General features: G+C 39.8%; 1 protein-coding gene across 1 annotated transcript in view; it reads right to left on the bottom strand.

Annotated features, from left to right (window-relative positions):
* Nucleotides 1–24414, bottom strand: part of LOC135708453 (uncharacterized) — a 39455-nt gene extending 15041 nt beyond the window's left edge. Inside the window, exons 1-3 of the mRNA XM_065230571.1 lie at nucleotides 23592–24414; nucleotides 7129–7450; nucleotides 6967–7056 (exon numbers count right to left, since the gene is read on the bottom strand). Coding sequence (XP_065086643.1) covers nucleotides 6967–7056; nucleotides 7129–7249 — 211 coding nt within the window. The 5' untranslated portion in view covers nucleotides 7250–7450; nucleotides 23592–24414. The remainder of the gene's footprint in view (nucleotides 1–6966; nucleotides 7057–7128; nucleotides 7451–23591) is intronic.
* Between the last annotated feature and the right edge of the window lie 1086 nt (nucleotides 24415–25500).

The raw sequence follows: 25500 nt of genomic DNA, 5'->3' as shown, positions 1-25500 counted from the left end.
ATATTTTTTTTTGTATATGTGTTCGCAGGATTAGTTGGGATGTTGTCAAATATTTGCGTGGTATCTACAATATCTTCAAAGATGTACCAGCAAGATCTACCATATTCCCGCTAAAGTTTTGCGGTCACCGATGGTTGGAAAATAGTGCTGCTGTTCAGAGGGCAATCAAAATTACTCCGCAAATACGAAAATTTATTCAAGGCGTCCAGAAAGACAAAATTGAACCAACGTCAGCTTCCTACCAAGATGTTAAAAACTGTTTGAATGTCTCGCTGCTGATGGCTAATAGTACGTTCAGACTACAGATTTATAACATTTTATAGCACTATCTTGATGGTGGTTTCTGTGTTGCTATATTTGACAAACGTTATAACATGTTATAACTCTGTAGTCTGAACGTGGTATTAAGCTAGCTTTCTTTAAATCAGTTGCTGTCGAAGTTGAGCCATTTCAATGCGAATTTCAGATGGACCTTTTATGGTGCCTTTTTTGTGCAACGCAATGTCTCAAATGGTTAGAGGCCAGCGAATCCAAACACATAAAGCAACCAACGATACAGACAAAACGGTTGCTACGACTACCATGACAAACTCGCTCTGTAACATAGCTCGATCCGAGTGGTAGAAGGATAATGATATATTGCTTGCCTGCTTTGTTTCAATGTACATTGTACACGGATGAGGACATAGCTTGATATGAATCGAGAAAAGGCATAACAAAAAAATTCCCATTAACACACGTGTATCATGTTCGGCTTTACTTCGTGAAGCAGCTTTCCAACAATTTGCTCGTTTCCTTCTACCGCCCCGAGTGAGTTGTGTCGCACGGGCTGCTTGTCATGAAAAAGAAGGAAGAAGATTATATCATTATTGCTTTCCACTTCTGACATAGCGTTATTATTCGGTTCGTTGATCGCTTGTCATTTTGTCATTTGGAGATATTTTTGATTCCTTGTTAGAGGCGTTATGGAAAGGTTCATTAATATTAACCATCTGAACGGTGTACATTCTGAACGACGTCTCGACTGTAGCATAATGCAACTTCATATGGATGTTGTAGAATTTGCTTCTTCTAGGGCTAATTATTCGGACATGATTCTTATGCTCGGTGATTTCAATCAACCTGGGCTTATCTGGTCGCACTCAGGTCAGGGATTTGCATATCCAGATCCAAAAGCATCTGTTACTACTCCGGCCAGCCGCTTGCTTGTGGACGGTACTGGTTTTCATGGATTGAGGCAGATAAATCTAGTTCCCAACTTTCAGTCTCATTTCCTAGACTTGGTGTTCGTTAGTGAAAATTCACTTCTTGACTGTACCGTTACTGAGGCGCCTGATGTCATCGTTTTGACAACTTCCATCCTGCTTTGGATATTTCTATCGCAAATAGATCTCAACTTCACTTTGATGAAACTTCGATTGTCTATCGTCTCAACTTCCAGAAGACTGATTTACGTTTGCTGCGACGTTCCTTGTCCGAGATAGACTGGAACGAATTGAACGAATTCAACGTGGTATCCGACCAATTCAATTTTGGCATCACTTCATCCAGATTTCGTAATCGCTTAATGTCGGGCAATTTTAATGTATGACTACTTTTAGCTTTAAGTGTGTTATTAAGACTTTAAAGTCAGATGGACTAATAATAAATAATAATAACAATATTGCACAGGTAAATGCACATTTGATCAATATGATCGCAAAAACGGAACGACTGGACGTTTTTTGGCACAGGTTATTGGTCGGCGTATTCAGAACTATTGTTGGTTGTGAAAATGATTTGCTGCTTCGCATGGCAACGCCAATGCAGAGAGAGGTTTTTCGGTAAATGCAGAATATCTTTGAAAACATGAGGGAAGAGTCAAGGCCCAAGCGCAATGACAGCGGAACGGCAGTGGAAGCGGAAAAACCCGATCTGAGTAAGCCTATTAGTCGGATTGAAAACTAGTTAAGGCCGGCGCACAATAGATACGTTTTCGGGTTTTTTGACAGATAATGCATGGGCTAACTGTCAAAAAACCTGAAAACGTATCTATTGTGCGCCGGCATTTAGAATCAAATCGAGTGCGGTTAGGCATCTTGATGTCATTTGTGACACCGTTTCCGTTCCGCTTCCGCCCACATTGCGTTTGGGCCTTCAGTTGTAGTGCGACGTCAGATCTATGATGGTGTTACTCATGCAAGCGGGTTCGAAAACTTACAAATTTTGAATGAAATTATTCAGCGAGTTCGAAAAATCGCATTCGCTTTCCATGTAGACAAGGATCGTCGTTTGCAGGAGAAAAGTGTTCATGATAAACATTTTTAAAAGTAATCCGAAAATTAACACATATTCAACTTGCAATTTCTTGTTGTAATGTGAACTCACTGAGAGAATAAAATGTTAATGATAAATAAACTTAAATTATTTTACCATGTCTGCGGTTGTCATATGGAGTTCTAGAGAGTACAAAACTGACTAATGCCTTTTATTTTTTTTTTGTATTTATTTTACAATAATTTATATGTAAAGAGAAAGGATCGTCTACGGGTTGATTTTTATTTGGCTGTGAAATTATGAACACAAATTGAGAGCTGCGTCCATTATTTGATCTTTTGTGGTACCCCTTACTTAGTAATGAATAGGGAGCCTAGTTGTGAGCAGTAGTTATTCATTATTATATTATAATATGTATTTAAAGCCCTAGGTCTATTCACATCCTTCGTAGGTAGTCGGTCATATGGTCTGTAAAAATTGTATTAGTATCAAGTTCTGTTGTAAGTGCCATGAGTATGCTATTCTTGATATTTTCGAAAGCTTACCCTGCTGCTCATTTTAAACTAACCTTAATTTACGCTACGGTATAATAAAGCACATCACGTTGTAGCTTCTTAGGTTAAAATAACGAAGTTTTGTGGACTGGAATTTTTCTGAAAACCGACTGGAAAGTCAGGGAATTTTATTTTCGACTTTGAGTCGACACCCTGATTTTGGTTTGTGAAATTCCGTATTGATTCACTTTATCTTTTTTATTAAAAATTGTTTTTTAAATACAAGGTTTTTAAAACAAGAAAATTTTCAAATCATTGACCAGGAAAGCCAGAAAAAACCAGGAATTTCAAAATGGAAATTCACTTCCCACCCTGCGAAGCAGGCCCCCGGAGAGCCTCTAGTGGCCATAGAAGTGTTTGGGAAGAAACCCCTGCAATATGGGTATCAAAATTCATGAATTTACAGCAGGAGACTTTTTATCATACTTTTGTGATCATCCGATGGATTGTCCTCGAGACGGCCATTCCGGAGTAGGTTCTCGTAGGGCCTCTAGTGGTCATAGAAGTATTTGGGAAGGAACCCCTGCACTTGTTGTCTTTCACTTCAAACTTTCATAGCGAATCAAAACAAACATTGCGTAGTACTAGAATTTCGACTAGAATGGGATACGTTAATCGTTTGCTTGGGACCAATAGGCTAGTCAAGTAGTGAGCCAATTTAAAATCGTTAGTTTCGTATTGATTGTTGGTAGAACTACCTGCACGCTGCAAAAAAAATTTAAGTGCTCTGAAACTGACATATACGAGCGTCAATTTTGACAGGGAATTCAGTCATAACAGACGCGAAATTCAACTCAATCAAACGTACTTTTCGTCGAGTAACGAACTTTTCAGTCTGCCCAAGTAGCACACATCTGTCACGCAAAGTTGCAGCAACTTGATTGTGACTAAAATGAGCTCTATTGCAGTTACCTCAACCGGTTGTGACAAGGGTGCTACTAGAGTGGGAACACTCAATTTTACATGAAATATTTGTTTACGTCTTAAAGGATTATGCCAAAGATGGATTCCGTTGCGCGGGCTAAAGGTGAAAAATAAAACACATTTGAAGAGTAACACGAGAAAAGGGTCTACAAGCTTTTCGCAAACAAACCTTATCATGCCATTGAGATAGCTGACGCTTATTGCACTAGTGTGCGTACACGTATACGTATACACCAATGTTAGTGCGCTTTGTGAGAAAGTATTAGTGAAAATCCGTGGAAAATATTAGCAAACCGCTGTCAGACGTCGTTTACAAATCATATATTTAAGCTTCATATGATTCTGTACTGCTCATAGACTCCAAGTGTGTCACAATTTGAACCAATAGTGTTTAGGCATGGTTCACAGCATAAGATTCACTCATGAAATGGATGTGTTTCACAATAAGTGCACAATTAAGTGTGAGACACATGATGATGACGTGTGGATTTTTTTGAGTGTAACGTCGCGTGTGTGGTTTAGTGAGCGCGCAACAATAAAATGAATTTTAAACTTTAGTTTTGTTTACTGTACATCATTTCCGCATTCGCTCTTTTCAGATAACACTTCTAAAATTTGTGAGTTTGACAGAACCACCAGCACCAAATTGCTGGGGTACACTGGCAATATACTGGAGCTGTCAAGTTGCCCCCGAGTTGGTTAGTGTGCGTGCTTTATAGGAAGCTTCCCATGATATTCAGATGACGAAAGAATGGCATGGGACATAGTCTCCTGCTGTAAATTCATGAATTTTGATACCCATATTGCAGGGGTTTCTTCCCAAACACTTCTATGGCCACTAGAGGCCAGACGGAAACCTCCTCCGGAATGACCTTTCCGAGGACAATCCATCGGATGATCACAAAATTATGGTTAACAGCAGGGCTGGTAGCGAGTCACTTTTTAGTGACTTGGTCACTTTTTTCAAGTCAGTCACTAAAAAGTCTCTTTTTTCAAGACCAAGTCACTAAAGTCACTTTTTCTTGTAATAAGTCACTATTTTCAACTTTTTTAGCGTGAATTTATTTCAAGATTGATTGTTCTTTGGGTTGTGACGTTTAATCGTCTTTCTCTATATACAGGATGTCTACTAATTTTTCTGGATAAAATTACCTGAGTTTTCCAAGTAAGTAAATCCAAGATCTAAAAATATTCAATGTCTTGAAGTTTCGTATTCCATGTACAAGTTCAAGATATTGAAAATATTCAAAATGCCAGAATTAAGTAAACAAATAAATGATTTATTTCAAGTTCGTAATTAACTTTATGGAAGATTAGAGATCTTCAATGCAGTCCCATCAACTTTACAACAATTGTAGGAACTTTGGAGAATTTCTGAGGAATGAAAGGAAATGCTGAGAATTTCAGTGAAGCTCTATAAACAAACTGCAGGAACATAAGGGAAGTTAACACACTGCAAATATGGGAAACTTACTGGAAGCTGTAAGAACCTCAAAGCGGTTCTTTTAGCATTCGAGACTTTTCAGGAACTTTTATGATGTTCTTAGAATTTCAGAGAACTTCAAGCGAACTTAAGAAGTTCTAAGCACCTCCGAAAAGTTAGATAGATTGAACATGTATAATCGTAAATTTAGATAAATTTAAGATAGTCCCATGATGTGTTGAAAAACAAATCGAGAATCCTTAAGATGTTCCGCGAATTTCAGGGAAATACAGAGACTTTCAGAGAATTTATGAAACTTCAGAAATATTTCAGAAACTTCACAGAAGTCCAATGAATTTCAGGGAAATTTAAAGGTGTTTACGGGAATTCTATTTATTTCCGAGCAGAATCGAGACCTTCAATAGAACTAAAAGCTTAATGGAAGCTTCGAGAACATCAAGACAGATCAGAGAATCAAAGGGCAGTTCAAATAATTTCAAGAAATATTAGAAACCTTGAAGAAGTTACGAGAAACTCAGTGAATTTCCGAAAACTTCAGCAAAGCTCCGAGAGAATTCCTGGAAATTTTATGAACAGCCGGAAAACGTGAGAGTATTTTAAGGGTGTTATATCATGGAGATTTCTAGAACTTAAAAAATGGGAAAATTTAGCTAAGTTGATTAGAGAACATCAACGAAGAACTTTTAGCAAGTAGCGGTATCTTTAAGAAATTCCAGAGAACTAAATATCGATGTTTTTAGTTAGTTTAAAGATATTCAGCGAAGTTTCGAGTACATCGAGGACGATCAGATAGCTTCAGAATAATCCCATTAACTTAAGCAAATTTGCAGCGACTTACAAAGGTGTTCCGTGGAATTATAGGGTATTCCAAGAATTCTATGATTGATCCTAAAATGTCCGAAGCGTCAGGGAATTATGAAAATATTTCATAAAATACATGAATAGAAAATTTGCTGGATTATTAAACAAATTAAGAAAACCTCAGGAAAGCATAGTACCACAGAACAGAAGGGGAAGTGCAAACAAATCGGTGAATCAAAAATGGTTCGTTTTTCTGCTCAACAAGCTATGTGTTGTGGTAGCGTTCCACACGGGCTTTCTATGTGCACTCACACTATCATAGGATGCTGTCTATCTTAACTGCAGGCAGAAGATGCCTTCTACCGCTAGGTTCGCTAGTGTTCGCAAATGCCAAGTGGAGCCACTTTCTGATCCGAAGTTCCACTCCTGTGATAGTACCCTTGTCGAGCTCCTAAAGGGTAAAAAATTTCACGAAACCCCCCCTCCCCCCCTTTCGAAGCCCCTTGCTGCAATTTGAAATCTTTCTTAATGAAAACTTGTCTCTCCATGAGTTCTAAGATGTCACTTAATTCTGGTTTCCTGTCGTGAAAATAACTTTATAATTTATTAACTTGAAATCTGAAAAAGTTACCCGGGTACCCTGTCGATCACATAACGCTTATTGTATCACTATTCCAACAAAACATAATTTTGAATCAACAAAATGGTTCTTAGAATCAACAAACGGATTATCGACTCTACAACCGGTTTGTTGATTCAAAAATATTTTTTGTTGAATTAATCGAATAATGTATTTGAATCAATACCAAAAACATATTAAGTCCTGAGTCAAAAGTACATTGAATTAAAAAATTATTTCTCTGCGTGCAGAAATGGCCGAATTTCGACTCAAAATTGGATCGTTGCTCCTCATGAACAATTGTACAAAGTTTCATGAAATTCGGAGAGGAAAAAATTGGCGTGTTGGTGTCTTATTTGGTAGCTTACCTGAAGGTTGAAACCGGCCGACGTCTCCACACCGTTCCCGGTAGCTAATCTTCTGGCACTTTTGCCATGGTCCGAAATACCCTCTGTCGTCTAAAAAATTACCAAAAATAAAATCAATGTTAGATTCAGCAACACAAATTGATTTAATTTCCAAAAACTTACCTCCCCCTCGATTCTCGTAGTACGCCCATATCGGCACCCCGACGGCGGTGGCACTGAACACCAGACAGAAGAATCCCAAGCAGGTCACCAGTATCGCGTAGATGTTCGAACTTAAGGCCATCGTTGGTGCATCGCTTTAGCAGGTGTTGTACTTCCGTTGTTGGTCCGTCCGAATCAATCTAACTATTCTCAACGGAACGTGGAATGCGTGCGCCGCCTCGTGCACAGGTGGTCAATCAAATTGGACGTGGTGCCGTACCGGACTGCGACGACACGCCGTTTTAGATTGTTTGTTACGTTGATTGGAGCGGGCGGTCGATGACTGAAATGGTGTACAATTGAGTTTGATTAGATTATATGGCTACGGGCGGATGTGCTGTGAATACGAAATGAACAACGCTGACTATAATTCGAAGTTGGTAACTTTGGTGGTTTTTGAAAAAATGCAGCAGGTGTGCATAGGCGATGCTTGTTTTTTTTGTATGAACCTAGTGATGATCAAATTGACTGCGTGCCCGATGACAGTAAATTATCGCACTAAGCATAACCACTTGGGAATCCCAGCTACGCTGTTACCGTTCCCCATGTCTAGAATACTTTATTTTTACCGCAACTCAGCTCCGTGGGGTTTTCCACCAAGACGAAGTACCCACTAATGGTGACAATTTGATGAATAACTAATGACCGGGTGAGTAAATATAAGTCGAGACTATTCCAATACCTGTGATGGGACTGTGTCTAACAGGTGTGTCTCTGACTATGCTGGAGTGCCAGCCCTTGTTTTCGATTGTTGCTCCAAATGCAACTGGTTGAGCAAGATATTTAAAGCCAAGCTTAATCTATCGACCAGGGATACCGGTTTGTCGAAATTACCTACTGGATGCTAGGCACATTTAAAGGGTCTTCATTTGTTTTCTCATTTCCAAATGTGTGCTTTGGGCAAAGTTTGTCCCTTGAGAAATATTCACCCTCATTGTTGTTTACGGCTGTTTCGGATAGCTGATTAAAAAAAACAGTCATACATTTGTTCGCAATAAAAGGTATTGAACTATTTCTTCCTCATGCCCCAAATCCACTTTTGTTACGATATAGGGTAAATGACACCTTCGGCAATACCTCATTATATTATCGTCAAGGGGTAAACAACGTCCTCGAGGCCTCAATATTGGCATGCAGATACATTGTGTGTCAGAGCACCTATTGGCCAAATTTGAGTGCTTATTTTACCCCCTGACGATAATAGATTAAGGTATTGCCGAAGCCGACATTTCCCCTATTTGAAAATATCAGGATAAAAATGTTAACTGATTCTGTGATACCTGTCAACAGCTCTTATCTGCGATTTTTGCTAAATTTAGTTAAATGAAGATTGCATGTCAATAAAAGGTTAATGTCACCCAAAACCGCACATAAATTCTATTACTACAAAACAGGTTTGTTGGTAATTGTGATTGCATGATAGAAATTGATATTGTCCCTATTATTTTGATTCCAACCATTGCAATTCTATTTACATACAAGGTTTCTTATCAGGTTCTAGGAACTTCACTCAAATATGACCCATGCGTCATTTTTGCGTGTTGCGTGCACCGCCCATCGTCGCCACATGCATGGGATTCGGTGATTCACGTTTCCATTTATTTCTATCGCCTATTGTTTGGCCGGAAAGAATGGTGCATTTTTCCAACTCTGATGTAACGCGATGCTCACCGGTTGAAAAGCGCATTCGGTGGTTGCCCAAAGGTGTGTTATGTACCGACCCCCGTAAGGCAGATATCGAATCGAATGAAGCACATTTTAAGTTTAAAAAATGTACCTAGCTGTATAGGAACGATGATAGCCATTCGGCTCTTAACTAGATCAAGTGATAAACCTTGACCCGTGGGCAAACTGCGATGATGTTGATGATGATGATGATGATGCGGTGTGCCAGTTTCGGCTGAACGAGGAAATCAAACACCACCCAGCACCGTTTGCGTTCGGTCGGCTGCATTGATGAAGGGCGATCTAGCAGTAGGTATCTAGTGATGACGGAAGTACACCAACCAATGATGGGGACGATGAACGTATAGCGACGTGACCTTTTGGTGCATCAGACCTCGAAATCTGCATTCAAAACCACACACAATATCAGCGTTCAAGAAAATGAGAAGGGGGATACAAGATAACCGCATCGCCTGCATAGAGAATCTGTTGTTGTTAAAAAGGGGGATTGTTTGCAAACGTAGATTTGTACCTACGTCCAAAAAGCTAGATGCACTAACTGGTACTGACATTGAAGCACATTGTTGTTGTTGTTGTTGTGTGGTTTAATTGCAATTTCATTGAGGGACTGAGGTAAACCGGGGTAAGACTTGGAAGACGGTGTAATTTACGTGGTGGTTGGTTGGTGATGATGAGTAAGTGGTCAATCCGGCTATATCGGGTTGTGAATGTGTTTGTTCAGCACTGCGGCTACACCAAGTGTGGGGTAGGTTGGGCGTTTTGAGCTCGTCTCGAGTACACCTCTCTTTCTGGGACGGAGCCGGCGTTGTTGAAAGTTATAGTAAGTACTCACGTTGACCGGATTACGGTAAAATTAACTTGCCGTAGGAATTTAAAAAACAAAGTGTTGCGGTGAGCTCTAGATGAACATTTCAAAAGGTCCTATCTGCATGCAATGATCGGTTCTCTTAATCGAGTTTCTCTTTCGTTAATCGTACAGGTTGAGACTAGATTTTTTTTTTTTTTTTTTTTATTCCTTTATTTAACGTCGGTCTCTGTTCCGCAATCTAGTGCCAATCACCGACGGACATCGATTGCCATCCATTGACGGCAATCGAATGTGCAGGAAGGCAGCTCCACACCTGCGTAGGATATCGCACCCATTCAACACACATGAGCCGGGACCAACGGCTTTACTTCCCTTCCGAAGGAAGACGTGACCAGAGATTTTTATGCCTCAGAAAAATCCCACCGACCTCGACTGGGATTGAACCCAGACCCATTGGGGTGTGAGAAAGCAGTCACGTTTACCACTACACCACCGGCGCCGGCAGGTTGAGACTAGATGATAACTTCATTTTGTAACATGCTAACATGACATAGGGGAGTGTCGCGCCAGTAAGGAAATTATGGGCCCTTTTATGTAAGTCGAGTCGATCACTGGTCTAATTTGGTATTACTTCTGTAATACCTGTTTTTTATCAGTTTTTTTTTCAAAGTTTAAGACACCGTTCTACCTCAATGTTACACATTTCATAAATTTCTAGCGCCATAATCCTGAACAGGTTTTTTAGACCAGGATCATGAAATTTCTTATCTCTCAAGCGAATTCCACGACGTATAAAGGGTGTCCACGATGAAATTGCCACACTATGAAATTGCTCTAACTTCTTAACAATTGGGTAGAATTTAATGAAAATTTGGGTGGATTTAGTTCATAGTGCATTATTTACATCCTGCAAGTTTTAAAGTCCTGTGATCAAAACTCGCGGAAATGGAGTCGAAAGAACAGCTCGTGCGTGATAAAATCTTGCGCATTCATCACGAGAACAAGGATCTCTCGCATCGTTCCATCGCTAAAACGTTGGGAATCGCGAATTCCACGGTGTCGCGAGTGATTAAGCGGTTCGAGGAACGGTTGACCACCGATCGGAAGCCCAGAAGTGAAGGAAAAAGTATTCCGTACAACACCAAAAATCACAACCGCGTAGTTGGGGCCTTCAACCGAAATCTGAACGCCTCCGTTAGGGATGTGGCTAAGAAGCTGCACCTAAGCCGAAGTTTTGTCTAGAAAGCCAAAACTAAGGCTGGGCTTCGAACGTTCAAGGTACAAAAGGCCCCTAATCGCGACGAGAAGCAGAACAAGTCCGCCAAAACCCGTGCCAGGAAGTTGTACCTCAACATGCTGACGAAAGTTGAATGCTGCATCATGGACGACGAAACATATGTGAAGGCCGACTTCAAACAGATCCCCGGCAACCTGTTTTTCACGGCCAAGGATAAGTTCAGCGTTCCGGAGCATGTCCGCACTCAGAAGATGTCCAAATTTGCGAAGAAATTCCTGGTTTGGCAAGCCATCTGCACGTGCGGGAAGCGGAGTGCACCTTTCGTGACCCAGGACAGGATGAACGGACAGGTGTACATAAAAGAGTGCCTCCAGAAGCGGCTGCTTCCTCTCCTGAAGGCCCACAACGTCCCAACAATCTTCTGGCCGGATTTGGCCTCATGCCACTACTCCAAGAACGTGCTGAAGTGGTATGCGGACAATAAGGTAAATTTCGTGACGAAAAAGTTCAACCCTCCCAACACTCCGGAGCTCCGCCCCATCGAGAAGTACTGGGAGATTATGAAGCAGCACCTTCTTAAACGACCTAAGGTAGTGAAGACAGTCGAGGAACTGAAGAAAGTATGGGTTTACATGCAAAAAACGGTTGATTCACAGGTTGTGCAGAATCTTATGGCCGGGGTTAAGGCCAAGGTGCGGGCATTTGCGTATGGACTGTAAATAAAATACGAGTAAAATGGTAAAATGAAGTTTAATAGTTATTTCTCAATCCCTGAAAATTTGATGGCAATCGGATGAAAACTCGAATTTTGCGAATCAATTTTGTGTGTGGCAATTTCATCGTGGACACCCTTTAATTGGCTAAATCCGATATCAGAAACAATGATTCTTCATTCACTGGGTTTTATTACCTTTGTCTATTTGACCAGCAACAATTTCAATTCCAGTTCCAATTATGTTAGGTATTATTGAGGTCATTACCATTTGTTAGAAAGCCTCTGCTCCATAACGTGGGTAGATCATCTTTTCGTGGTACGTTACGGGATGTAAGATCTACCACCGATTCCTAATCTTGACTACTTCAAAGGGGAACATATTTTCCAGTAATCAAAGGAACACATCTTAGTCCTTGTTACTTTTTGTACCTTGTTGATAGTGATAAGACTCGGCTTTGTCCACTGAGGATGATCTTGAAACAAGGAAAAAATGAATTAGTTAGTCTTCATCTATGTGATTCCTAATCTTCTATTCGTTGTTCGCTAGTTTGAAGTGGTTAAGACTAGGGTTCTGATGCATGGTCATTATCGGTGTCATTGTTTAATTTTTTGCTAAGGATTCCAATTTTGACTGACAAAGGGGTGCGCCTTTGGATACCAATGTAATCGATCTTTTCTTTACCGATTTCTTTAGAACTGCGTACTGGGTCAAGAAATGCTACAGGAAAATAATTTCTTTAGCATTCCGTGTCCTATCCCGTAGCACGTAAAAACGTCATTACTTTTCAGCTGCGTACCAGGCTTAACGCCGAAATCATGGATTTATTTGATGTTTTCTGCTTGATAGTCCCAAAGTGGGCGCTTAGTAGTTCCAAGTGTTCATTACATACCAAGTGAAAAGTTAATCATATTTTGTTGTGGTTTTGAGATGCTCGATAACGGAGGGATCAGTTTTGCTTAATAAGCAGAATATCATGGGTTTAATCCCAAGCTATCCCACAACAGAATAAACTACCATCGTTGGGTTCCGAGAGCATCAAGCGTAGTTAATATCCAAAAGTTGAATAGTTTAAACTATGAATTTCGGAAAGGGTGTATGTGTGATCCAGTTTAAGACGTCGCTTCATTTGAATAACTTTTTTTGAGTCGGTCTTAGATTGTGGTAATCCCTCTCCATGGACATGGAGGTTGACGGTACTGAAGCAAAGAATTATGTTTAATAGAGTGGGTCATCGTTTTATGGAAAAACGCAAACTTTACCTCACCAATCGAGACAAACCTTTTTTAGTTCCATTTGGAGTCCCAAACAACTGTGCAAAATTTGGGGACGGTTGGTTGTAACTCGGCTTTCCGCATTGCGTTTGAAATTTGTATGGAAATTAGTATGGAAAAACCAACTTTCTTGAATTTTTATCCCTAGAGACCACAATTTTGCATGAACTATGCAACTAAGTATGTACACATATATTCCAGGAAGTGCCTAACAACTGCGCCAAAGAAAGTACGGTGCTAGAATAAATCTAAAAAAAGTTATAACTATTCAAATATGTATGGTTTGAATTAAACACCAAAAATCCCTTTTTCTGACAACACTGCCGGTGTATCAATGGGAGTCAGATTTCAAACTGAAAAAAATTCCGGAATTTCTTATCTTATCGATTTGGTATGTTCAGATGAATTATTCTAAAACAATTGGGTTCTTTAATTTTGAAAAATATATCGTTTTTAATATAACATCTGAAAGAGCTTCGTTTTCTGAGCAGAGCGATATTTTTTTCGAACCCACACACTTTCATCTCGATTTTGAAATCAAGATTTAAAGCAAAATAATAACTTCACTGTTTGACACTAAACTGGCACACTGACACCTCGCTCCCATAGAAAGTGACACCGAGGGGCGCTAATAAGGTGATTTTTGCAAATGTAATCGTACTTATTTAAAATAGTTTCAGTGTACCAAAATTGATGAAATTTTGGGTTTGGGTTCCATTCTTAATGCAGATTACGAATATTCATTCACCTCAATACCCTTAAAGAACCCAATTGCTCTATCTCATATGTGTAGTTTGGTGGGGGGGGGGGGGGGGGGTGGTAAAAATATACCCCGTCCACTCACGCATATCAATAGAAGTGAAGTTTCAAACTGCTTCGGAGTTTCTTATCTTATCGATTTGGTATGTTCAGATGAATTATTCAAAAACATTTGCTCAATCTCATAAGCGTAGTTAGGTGAGGGCTTACTATATGCAGTTTTTAAAACGAAATTTGTTGTAGTGTAAATATTTAATATCCACATGTTCGTTCATTTGTTAGTGAGGAGATGTCGTTTGAATTATTAGTCCAACTGCTACATTATTTCTATATAAAGCTTTTGTTTGAAATATTACACTGCCATTCGCCAGAAAACACAGAAGAAGTCGTACATCAAAAACCAAAAACAGGATGAAGTAATGAAATTGGGTTGTTAGCGGAATGCTTAAATAAAACAGCAAAAAAGGTTATCTTCCATTTAATTCCACTTAATTAATTTTGGTATCCATGACAGATACGTATTTCGACTACAATGTGCAGTCTTCATCAGTGTCATTCCCACTAAAGAACTTATCACTTCCGCTAACAACCCAATTTCATTACTTCATTATGATGGCGATTCAACACATTGTAGTTTCATTTTTATACCTGTGATCTTGACTTTTATACCTAGGGGATGAGTACTTAAGGGGGTTAGATTTTGATAAGTTCTTTAGTGGGAATGACACTGATGAAGACTGCACATTGTAGTCGAAATACGTATCTGTCATGGATACCAAAACTAATTAAGTGGAATTAAATGAAGATAACCTTTTTTGCTGTTTTATTTTTTACAAAAACAGGAGAAAACGTAAACTGTCTTCACCAGTTTCGCCTCAGACACAGGTACATTCGGTTTTCGCTTGTTGGGCTAACTATAAGTGGGCTACATTTTAGTTGGGTTCCCAAGTCAAACGTCATTTCTAACAGTGCTGATTCCTTTTAGAAATTTCGACCGTCTTCATGCAAAAACCGGCAAACGAGTGGAGTAATGATACAGATTAACGAGTTGCTTCCTTGATGGTTGCCAACGATATGGCTGAATGAGGGGTGAAGCTTATTTCTGACTTATCAAGAGATCCACCCGATACCTAGTTCAACAGCAATATTTGCTTCAGGCGATAGAACAGCATCGAAAAGAGTACCCTGAGAAATTGTAGAATATATTCAAATGAAATATAATCATTACAATCCAATAACATTTGTGTGAACGAATCTGACATTGTATATTACACCAAAAGAGTAGGGAAGGGAACGGGGGTACTCGCTTTACAACTGCTTTTATGAGATTTAGTAATTGTTTTTGAATAACCCATCGGAACAACTCGAGAGATGGGAAACTCCGAAGTTATTTTAGTCTTTATCTTTACTTTCATTGATATAAGTGAAGACCGGAAAGCATACAGTAAGTCCCCAAATCTAACTACGCCTATTAAATGGAGCACATGTTTTTGAATACATCTGAACATACCAACTTGACAAGATCAGAAGCACCGAAGTTATTGCAGTTTGAAGCTTTACCTCTATTTATATGAGTGAGGAGAGTGACATGAAATTGAGCAATTGTTTGTAAATAATTCATCGCAACATACCAAATAGTTAAGATAAGAAACTCCGAAGTTATTTCAGTTTGGAGTCTGACTTTCATTGGTACACCGGCAGTGTTGTCAGGAAAAGGGATTTTTGGCATTTAATTCGAAACATTGATCTTTGAACAGCTATAATTTTTTTTATTGGCATTCTAGCACCACACATGCTTCAGCAAAGTTGTTAGGCTCTTCCTGCACTATACTTTAACGTATGCGTGTTTAACACTGCTGCGTGGTTTGTGCAAAATTTGAATTCGTTAGATGTTGTAATGGAGAATTGTGTTGTTGGATGCGGGAGGAGACTGGAGAGCGGGTTCATCCGAGTTCATCCATATATTCGTATTTTGACGCGAAGCGCTGTGGATTATGAGATGCTCGATGACCCTGGAGGGATCGTTTTTACTTACTGAGCAGAAAATCATGGGTTTAATCCCAAGCTCTCCGTCATGACTCTTAAAATTCATGATCACTAAACAGAATGAATATTTTCTTCCAATACATACTTTTGGTTGCATCGCCAACTTGAGGTGAATCCTGACCGAATACCCTACCCGACCTTCCAACTTCGTAGCACTTCTGAGGGTGTCGCTAAGTCGGAGGCCTCTCGTTAAGTAAGTACTACATCAACATTTCCTTCCCTATCCCTAGTTATGGTGAAGATGGGCGTGGCCGGGAATAGCGACATTCATGCTTCTGTTCCTCTTGTTTAGATTGGAACCAATGTTTACTCCCCAGCATTATTCCTGAAAGTATTCTAACCAGACATACCAAAAGTACCGCCTCATGACAGTATTTCAACGGCTGTCGCTTTCTTTTTCCTACGACAGCCTTGAGATTTAGCTATAAGCGACAGCCCACAGTGAGGCTGTTATACGACATGCAACGTTGCCTTCCTGTGCAGTACACGACAGCTCGTTCTTAGTCATGTATTTTGTTCGTTCGGCTATGACAGCCTCGGATGGTCTTTCGTAACGTTCCTCGTACATACAACAAGCAGTTCGTCCGTCAAACAGCCGATTCGTTGCGGCTGTCTTTGAAATTTTGTTTGTATGTCGTAAGACTGCTGTGGTAAGACACTACCACACGAATAGAAATCTCCTTATACCTTATGGCAAATTTCTATTGCTGATTATTCATAAAATGTATAAGTCAACTAATGAGCAGACGCCTTGAAAAAAGTTAATGAAGATCATGTGTCAAATGAAATGTATAAGCGGTCACACATACCTTTTATGCATTCTTATATGACCTATGCGGTTCGTCTTATGGAATGTATAAGGCTGATCTTTTGGCAAAAATGTATAAGTGCAACACATTAATAAAATAATTGATTTTCGTTTCGTGCAGTGTCAAGCCGAAGCTCGTTCGGTTGCTATCACGTTCGTGCTGCACATTGCAAAATTTGCATCCGATATTTTTTTTGAAAACGCGCGGTCTTGAGCAGATCAGACATTCCGACATTCCGGCGAAAAATATAAGCCTACCCGACACCAACCTGACTTCTACCAAACCCCAACCCGATGTTGGCCCGACATAAACACAGAATTGACCCGACATCGAGCCGAAATTTGGCCGACGTCGATCATAAATTGACCTTACATTGATCCGACATCGGGCCGACATGTCTGTTCGGCATGCACAGTTGTACACACCAACTGCTCATTTGTTAATAACTTTACACAGAGTTGATGAAACAGTTCTTTTTAATGCAGTGGATAGAATAGAGTTTAAGCTTGTTATAGATACATAAAACAAAGTAGATTTTAACTCTAGTATTAAACTGTATTTGTTTTTACGTTGTAAAAATGAAGTGAGAAATGCTCGCTGCACATCTCGGACTTTAAGAGTAAAAAATCATTGGTGTTGATTCAAATGTTAAGATTTATCTACTTTTTCCATATCTATAGTAAGCTATGATCCTAATCTATCAATTACTTTAAAGAAACACAAATTTCAACAACTGAGTAAAAAGATATTAACAAATGAGCAGTTGGTGTGTACAACTGTGTATGCCAAGCATACTGTTCGGGATCATTCTTCAGGGTTTCTTCCATACTCCACGGCCGTAAATCAATTGTATATAATGTCTCGTGACAGCCTTTTCGAGACAGCCACTTGGGTAAGCTGAGGGATGTCGTCGGTTTGTGAAGGCTGTCATGACGACAGAAACATTGAAAACCTGGTCATAACGAAATGTGTAAATACAGCCCATTCGGTTCACTAAGATCCAAGCACGATGATTTTTGCAAAGCGGGTATAGACATAGAGGTAACTCTAAGACTAGAAGGTCCCGAAGAAACGTGCTCAACTTTCTGGCTCAGCTCTGGTACTCTTTTCGGTCCCAAGCTAATTGATTCACCCCTCGAAACATAGGAAAATCCACGAACCCCTCATTTCATCTGTCAAACTTTCATAGCGAATCAAAACAAACATTGTGTAGTACTAGAATCTCGACTAGAATGGGGTACGTTAAATCGTTTGCTTGGGACCAATAGGCTAGTCAAGTAGTGAGCCAATTTAAAATCGTTAGTTTCGTATTGATTGTTGGTATAGATGCGACTGTTCTAATACAGCTTTCATTCTTTCGTGCGTGCGCTGTTGCCAATACACTTCGAATTCAGATCTGAACGTACAGTAGCAAGCGGTAGTAAAGCACACAAAGCAACAGTCGATTCTAGATAGAGCTGGAATAAGGGCCAATGTCGCAATGAGCTTGAACTGAGAAAATGAATCTGAAGTTTTGAACAAGAATAATTAAATATAAAATAAACCTTAAACCCATTTCTAAAACTGGACTATTTCTAATTACTAAATTATTGGTTAGCATTATTGTGAGATAAATAAGAATATTATTATTTTAATTTACAAGTCGAAAAAAATCAAAATGTTGCATACGCCCTTTTGATTTATAGTATTTTGTATCGCTCCGAGGTTATTCGCCCGGCTGCGTTCACAGAAGCCATTTCGCCCCTATGTTTCGCCTGTTAGTTTTTGACATTGCTGTTTCACCTCAATTACGTTCTTTTTCCTGATGGTTTGTTACTATCGACCTTTTGCAGTTTGTTGGATTCCAGATAAATTCATGTGTTGTGGTGTTTTGACCTCGGTTTTCACTTATTTCGATCTGATTAACAATGTTTCCTTTTGATTACCAACCGGTTATTGCAAGGAGTAGTGAAAAGATTCAAATTATATCTTTTGCCTTGTTTTGAGAAAATATGTCTGTTTCACCCCATCTATGTATATGGGAGGAAGCGGGCGTAAGAGACAACTCAATTTGTAATAAAAAAAACTTGGTTTCGCCCTTATGTTTTTTGCGTTTTTTTAAGAATGTACATTATTTTTCCATTTTTTTTTAAATATCGGTTTGAAGCATTTGAATAGTAGTATAACGTGATGCTTTACCTCAGTTTGTTTACACTTGCGACATTCGCCCTTATTCCAGCTCTATCTAGAATTCAGGTATAAACCAACTGTCACGAGAAGGCTGTACTATTTGAAGCCTGATTCTAACTAAGAATTTCAGAAGAGACGTGAGTGTCGCTAGTATCCAATCTACGAAGTATATCATAACAACGCTAACGCTAGTCGGTCGTAGATTGTGGTAATGTAAGGGGCACGGCGGCTATTAGACTGATGCAAAATTTGAAATTTTCGCTCTACAGTGCTCAAACGGTTCCAAATTGGGCCCTGATTAGCCTTCCAAAACTTGAACTCATTTAGTGAGAAACTGACTTGGCACAAACCATTTGAAGTTTATATGGAAATTACTATGGGAAAACAAAACTTTTTGGAGTTGGTTGGAAATGCTAACATTAAGCTTTAGTGTGATGATTTATTAGCAAGAGAATGATCTTTACAAGAGGGTAGGTGGATAGTTCCGAATAGAAATTGAAAATGAGCGAAGGGCCATTAATGCGACAGTTTTTTGAAGATAGACGCACATCTTTTGCCTAACCCGTACGATGTACGCGGAGACTTGAAGTATGTCTCCAAGTCTACTTTTTGTTCATTGTCTTCTAGCCTTTTTACGTATTGTACTTTCAACCAATTTTATTGTTATTCTTATGGGACTTTTTATCAGCTACAACTTCGCAGACAATCGTTTTTTCAGCCAAACGTCAAATTAAAGAGTTATTAATTGTTTAAGAGATTAATAATCTTATGGCAAGATTAAGCAACTGTATTATGGGCAACACTGTATTCTGCAGTGTCACATAGTAGCCATGATTTTTGTCCTCTATTCTACGCGCCATAAACACCAATGTTGCCTGCTGAACAGTTGATTGAGCATAATCATAAGACATGAGGGACTTGAATCATTAATAACTTTTGTTCCTTATATTTGATCGAAAAGTGGTCTTTAACAAAGTTGTAGCTGAGAAAATTTTCAATAAGCTCAGCTATCATTTTCTAAAGTATAGTGAACTGGTGAATTTTGAGATAGATATGAACCGAAATTATGGTTTCTTCAAAGTAATTCCCATATAAACATCAAATAGTTTGTGCCAAGTCAGTTTCTCACTAAATGTGTTCAAATTTCGGGAGGCTAATCAGGGCCCAATTTGGAACCGTTTGAGCACTGTGGAGCGAAAATTTCAAATTTTGCATCAGTCTAGTGGCTATTGAGTAACTGTTTTTGCTTAATAAGTAGAAGATCATGGGTTAAAACCCAAGCCTCATTACAATACTAAGTTAATCAGGGCTATTCTGCGCGGCGTTTGAGGTGAAGTGACAGTGAAGTGATGATGAAGTGACAATTGTCACCTCGGGTGAGGTGACTCTCCATTTGATTTGCACGGAGAGTCACCTCACCCGAGGTGACAATTGTCACTTCACAAGTGAGAGCGTGTCACCTCACCTCACACGCCGCGGAGAATAGGCCTGAATATATCCAGGCCTCTATTGTAGGAAATCGTTAATAAGAAAAATTGAAGGAACGATTCAGAAAAGTAATAAGTATATTTAGAAAAAATGTGACGTACGCCTGAATCGGTGCGGAAGACATTGTTAACTACTTTGGATGATTTCATTTTATTGTAATAGCTTCTTGTAACCGATAATGAACGATCGTCGGTCGTAGCTTGTTGTGATGTAAGGGGCACGGTGGTTTTAGAGCGACCGTTTTTGCTTACTGAGCAGAAGATCGTGGGTTAAAACCCAAGCCTCTTCACATTACTGAATTGATAGGGTCGCGTCATTTGCTTAACTGGTTTTAAAAGATCGCATAATTTACCCTTCCCACTAACAAAAACGTTCTTCCCGATGACCGTAAGGACGTGGCCGGTGCCGTTATTGACCTCCAAAATATGGATTCTCCGGATTTTGTACACTGAGAATGCATTGCTAGCAGTGCTGCGATTTATCATTTTCATTGAGAAAACTTCAGTGGATATAGACAAAATTCATTTCAGCAGCAACACTGATAGAACTGAAAATCAAAATTTCCTTTGTCAAAATCTTTCTTTGTCAGTGACAAAGATTCCCTTGGTGAAAAAACTGTGAATTTGCGCATTCTGTGTCACATTATTGTTCTCCAGGCTGATAATGATGATGATTCGTATTCACTTTGATGGTTCTATGTAACTGTTTTGCTAAATTAATTTGATTTCGATAGTAATTCATCAAATGAAAAAACTGCACATCGTCGTCACTGATAGTAATATCACTGACAATTGATATTGATTGCTACTGATGGTGACTCTCTGCTGAAATGAGTGACCAGGGTTGTTTTGTTATTATCAGTTTTTAGTGTCGAAATTTTGCAGCACTGATTGCTAGTCCCAAGCCCCATTGATATGGTTCTTTGTACAATTTTCGCTAAATCTGGTCAATCACGGAGTAGCAACTACTGAAATACAATGCTCATGCTCATAAAAGTATAAATCGTCAATCAAGTCAGGTTTATTATAACCCTAGTAACGTCAATTCATCCTATACATAGTCGAGAAACTTCCATCACGCTTTGACTAAGGCTCTGAACCATTTGGTGGATTATTTTAACTTTTTGTTAAAATTTGACAGATGGAAAGTTATCGATTAACCCTGCTATCCGAGCGTGGTTACTTCTGACAGACAAGGAGTTAAATTTTGACAACTGTGGCTGAGTTCTTCTCGAAAACCGGTCGATCTACAGCACAGGGATTTTCGAACATAGAAAATAACTTTCGAAATGTCACTTTTAACTCGGCAAATGGTTCACAGCCTAAGAGGAAACCGACAGAATTTAAATCACTTTTCTCTGACGACACTGTCTCTGTGATACCAGAAGAATTTGACATTTTGTGTAAAACGCTGTATTTTTACATAAGGATGCCATGCATTTCAATAGAATTTTTGAAATAAATAAAAATAATGAGTATAGATACGATCAAAAAAGTATTCGTTTTACCGTGACGCTGAAGCAGACGACAGTCGCTCAAATTAAAGGTCACTAAACACAAAATTGCGGGTTGCCAAACCTTACAGACAAAATGACTTAGTTGGGGCCGTGCAACCAGATTTACTTGTATTCTCTCCGCGCGTCTCTTATACAACATCGTCTCTGTAAAAAAGACACACATGTAAACATCTCCTCCAAATTTGGTCCAAAGCGAAAGCACCCATATACGGTACATTCTCCATAACTTCGATGGTCCTTTGTTGGATGCAATTCCGCTCTCAATGCACTGTTTCTATTTCTCACCAGCACGAACCGGACCGTCAAGAGCGGTAGACCGACCGGACGCGCAGACAACAACGGCGGCAAGTAGCCCAGCAAAAAAAAAAAAGAAGCAATAAAACGATTCACTCGAGTACGGTGGGGTGGTTTCGATTTCGTTGCAACGTAGGGAAAGTCAATTTACATTTCTCAGCATACGTATAGGTACTCAACGCATCATGCACAAATCGGCAGTGGCGCGACCTGTTGAATTCTCAGGCTTTTTTGGGGTTTCCTTCCACCTTCCACGATCAATTGGAATCGGAACACACTCACTCGCCACTCTAAACCACCGCACCGCACTCACCGCACAAAACAACCGGAGAAGAAGAGGGTGTAGGTAATGGATCGATCGTTTGGGAACAATTGATTCGATCGGAATGCATCTCAGATCACCATCATGTGAGTGTGAAACCCTTCGACGAATGTGCGATTTTGGTTGGCAGTGAAATGTTATGGTGGGAAACGAAACCGCTTGAGTTTACTGAAGCGTGCACACTATTAATTAGGCTTATTAAATAAACGCCGGGCGGTTTCATGGATGCATAAAAAAAAATGATCCTAACATTGTGGCTTTGGAGAAAACGCTAGAAACCACTTCAATTGGGCATCATCTTAATGGCCATTTAGTTGGTCATTGACCCCTTGGTGCAAAATCACTCAAAAGGTGTTGCGAATGAAAATTTAAAAGTTAAATTACATAGGAACAGTCTTGGATACTGTTCTGTTGCATTCTAGAATCTCTAGTTCTACATTTATCGATCAGATCCTGTTTATATAACTCATGCAATTTGCTTGGTAATTCATATAAATACGACACACCTTGCACGTAACGTGACGTTCAAATTGATTTTCGTAATTTCCCGTAGCCCTTACGCCACTTTTGCCTAGCACCATGAGATCAGCAATCTGCCGTTCGGTCAAGCACCCAATCCGCCACTTTTACGTAAACTGGTTTCGGCTAGCTAATGCCCCAGCCTGTATCCTACATATGCATGATCATCATTTTAAGCGAGTAAATATTTATGACTCTTCGAGAAAGACGCAAGTGTGGACTCTCATCTCCAAAGAAACACGTAGACTCTCATAACAACAAAGTTTTTTTTTCTCAATGGTGTGCCGTGTGGTGGCACCTGTTTGCTGTTTCACCGTCTACTGATAATCTAGCCTATAGCAATACTTAGCAACGCATCAACCGAAAATGCGATTTTCCCACGCGAGCGTCTATTGTTGATCGAAATCAAAAGTGTTTTTCCCCTTCGTGGGCCCTTATGAAGCTTCATTACCGGGTAGTTTGCGGTTCTCCCGCTTAGTTAGTTGAATAGGAGTTTAATTGTACACGTTTCAGGAATGCACGTTGGTGTCACCTCTACCGAAATGACGAGAAATTAAAAATTTCCCACTCGTCGCCGACGTCGTCGTTTGGTAGTTATACATTTTTGTTGTTGCCTGAACGACGATCGTGCCCGATAACACAGCAAGCATTCGAAAGCATCGAGTTAATAAACACGTCCAGTTTATCCAAAAAATTTGCATATTTCTTCTTCGAAATTCATTTCGTATTAATATTTCTTATATGTTGGTTGGTTGGTAGGTGGTAGAAGCATAATCTTTCTTACATTCTCCTCTGCTGTTTGTGGCACTATACGGGTTTTGGGTTGTTGGCAATAACTTGGATTGATTCTTCTTCGTCGTTCTTCTTGTTCTTCTGGATTCAAGGCACTCCGCTTCGACTCTTCTTCGTCGTCGTCGTCGGTTCGTCGCCAATCTCCGCTATAGCAAATCCGCGCACACCGTTCGGTTTGGATATTGTTGTTGGTTTTTGGTATGCGGACGATGATGATGATGATGATGAAGGCTTGTTTTTCTTTCTCCTCTTCGCCACTCTTTTTTTTGGCTAAAATCTGCTCCACACTCGCTCACTACAAACATACACTGATCACTGACTCACTTCCCCCCGCGGTTTGCTATAGGGTACCAACAACAGACACAGACACAGCGAGAGCTGAAATAACCACGTCCACCACGCCCCAGCACTCCCCTTGGCGTTTGCGTTTACTCTACAGCAGCGGGCAACAACTGCATCAGCAGCAGCTACGACGGCGACGATGGAACCACTTCGCCATTTTTCGACAATTCAAATTCCACGACGACAATTGGCGTTCAGAATGGGCGCAATATCACCATCAACACATGATGCACTTCACCGGAATGCACTAGCGAACGACTCACGACACCCCGGAAAATAAGCAATAGATGTACCGACCGACAATAATTAAAACTATCAGGTAACAACACTCTCGACTATATCGGGGGGACTATTTGCGCAAATGGAATACTGATGTGAAGGAATTTAAAACGACGTCGTAAAAGTGTGAGCTTCTCTCCCGTGGCAGTGGCCAACACAAAATGACAGGTAGAGAGGTTTACCTATAGCTCGCAAGCAGCTCGTCGGTCGGTCTCGAACGCGGCGATCTCTCACCTCACTGCATATCTCGTGTGTGTAGTTGCTTTGCTACATATCGTAAAACATGACTCAGAGAAAGAGCGAATCCGATGCTGCTTATTTTTACATTGTGAGTGTATGGGAGCGTAACATGAACAGGTTTTTCATTACGCTTTCAAACTTGTTTCAACGATGATGGAACTCACTTTCGTCCACCGAGGGATAGGATGCTAGCAGCTACGAGCACACATGCCTCTCAATGCTTCACAGAATGTTTGATTAGCGTAAGGTGCTATCGTATCTTCTAGACACATGTCCCGATGAGTTCAACGAACACACGTTTATTCGGGAAAATCGTTGTCAAATAAAATTTACATTTGGTCTGACGGAGATCGTGGTGAGCTTCATCCAAGATACAAACTAAAAAGGTTGCCACTTTAATAAAAACCTGAATGTATCCACCTATGATGAGATCTGACCCTTCTTACACTCAATATAACCAGCAATGATCTTATTTTTGAATCCTCATGTGATTTGATGTGCCGCATGATGGGTCGTAGTGCATGCCAGATTCTGGTCATCTCCTCGTATACACAGCAAAAAAAATGTAATATCGATCAACGTAATTCAAGCTGATGTATGAAATAATGATGTAAAAGCAAAAAGCAGATACAATATTACATCAATGGCTGTAATTTTGTTCGCAAAATCGATGTACATCGTACAATGTGATATTACACAACCGATGGATTGACCTGGTTGCAGCAGTTTCGATGTAATATTCAACAACTTTTTTTGCTGTGTAGTTTGAGGTCATATCTCCAGTTGACCGATTCCATAAATATTAAAGAACGTACGTTTTTTTTATATATCTTTATTAAGGAGACTTTCAGCCCTGGGTTGCACAGTGGTGCAAAAGGTCAAATGCACGAACTTTTTTCATTAGTACCTTTCACAGTTTTAGTTCGGAACTTCACCACAGGTGGCACTGCAGAATCTAAATTTTTAGTTTGACCAGATTGTGATATGAAGACTTCAGCGTAGAAGACGTCATGTCTCTATCTGCTTGCGATTTTGAGTTA

The sequence above is a fragment of the Ochlerotatus camptorhynchus genome, unplaced genomic scaffold (genome assembly GCF_037179485.1).
Source record: "Ochlerotatus camptorhynchus isolate MF236.1 unplaced genomic scaffold, CSIRO-AGI_Acam_v1.1 ptg000330l, whole genome shotgun sequence".
NCBI classification, from domain to species: Eukaryota; Metazoa; Arthropoda; class Insecta; order Diptera; family Culicidae; genus Ochlerotatus; species Ochlerotatus camptorhynchus.
Note: the sequence above shows the minus strand (reverse complement) of the source record. Positions and strands in the feature narration are given on the sequence as shown.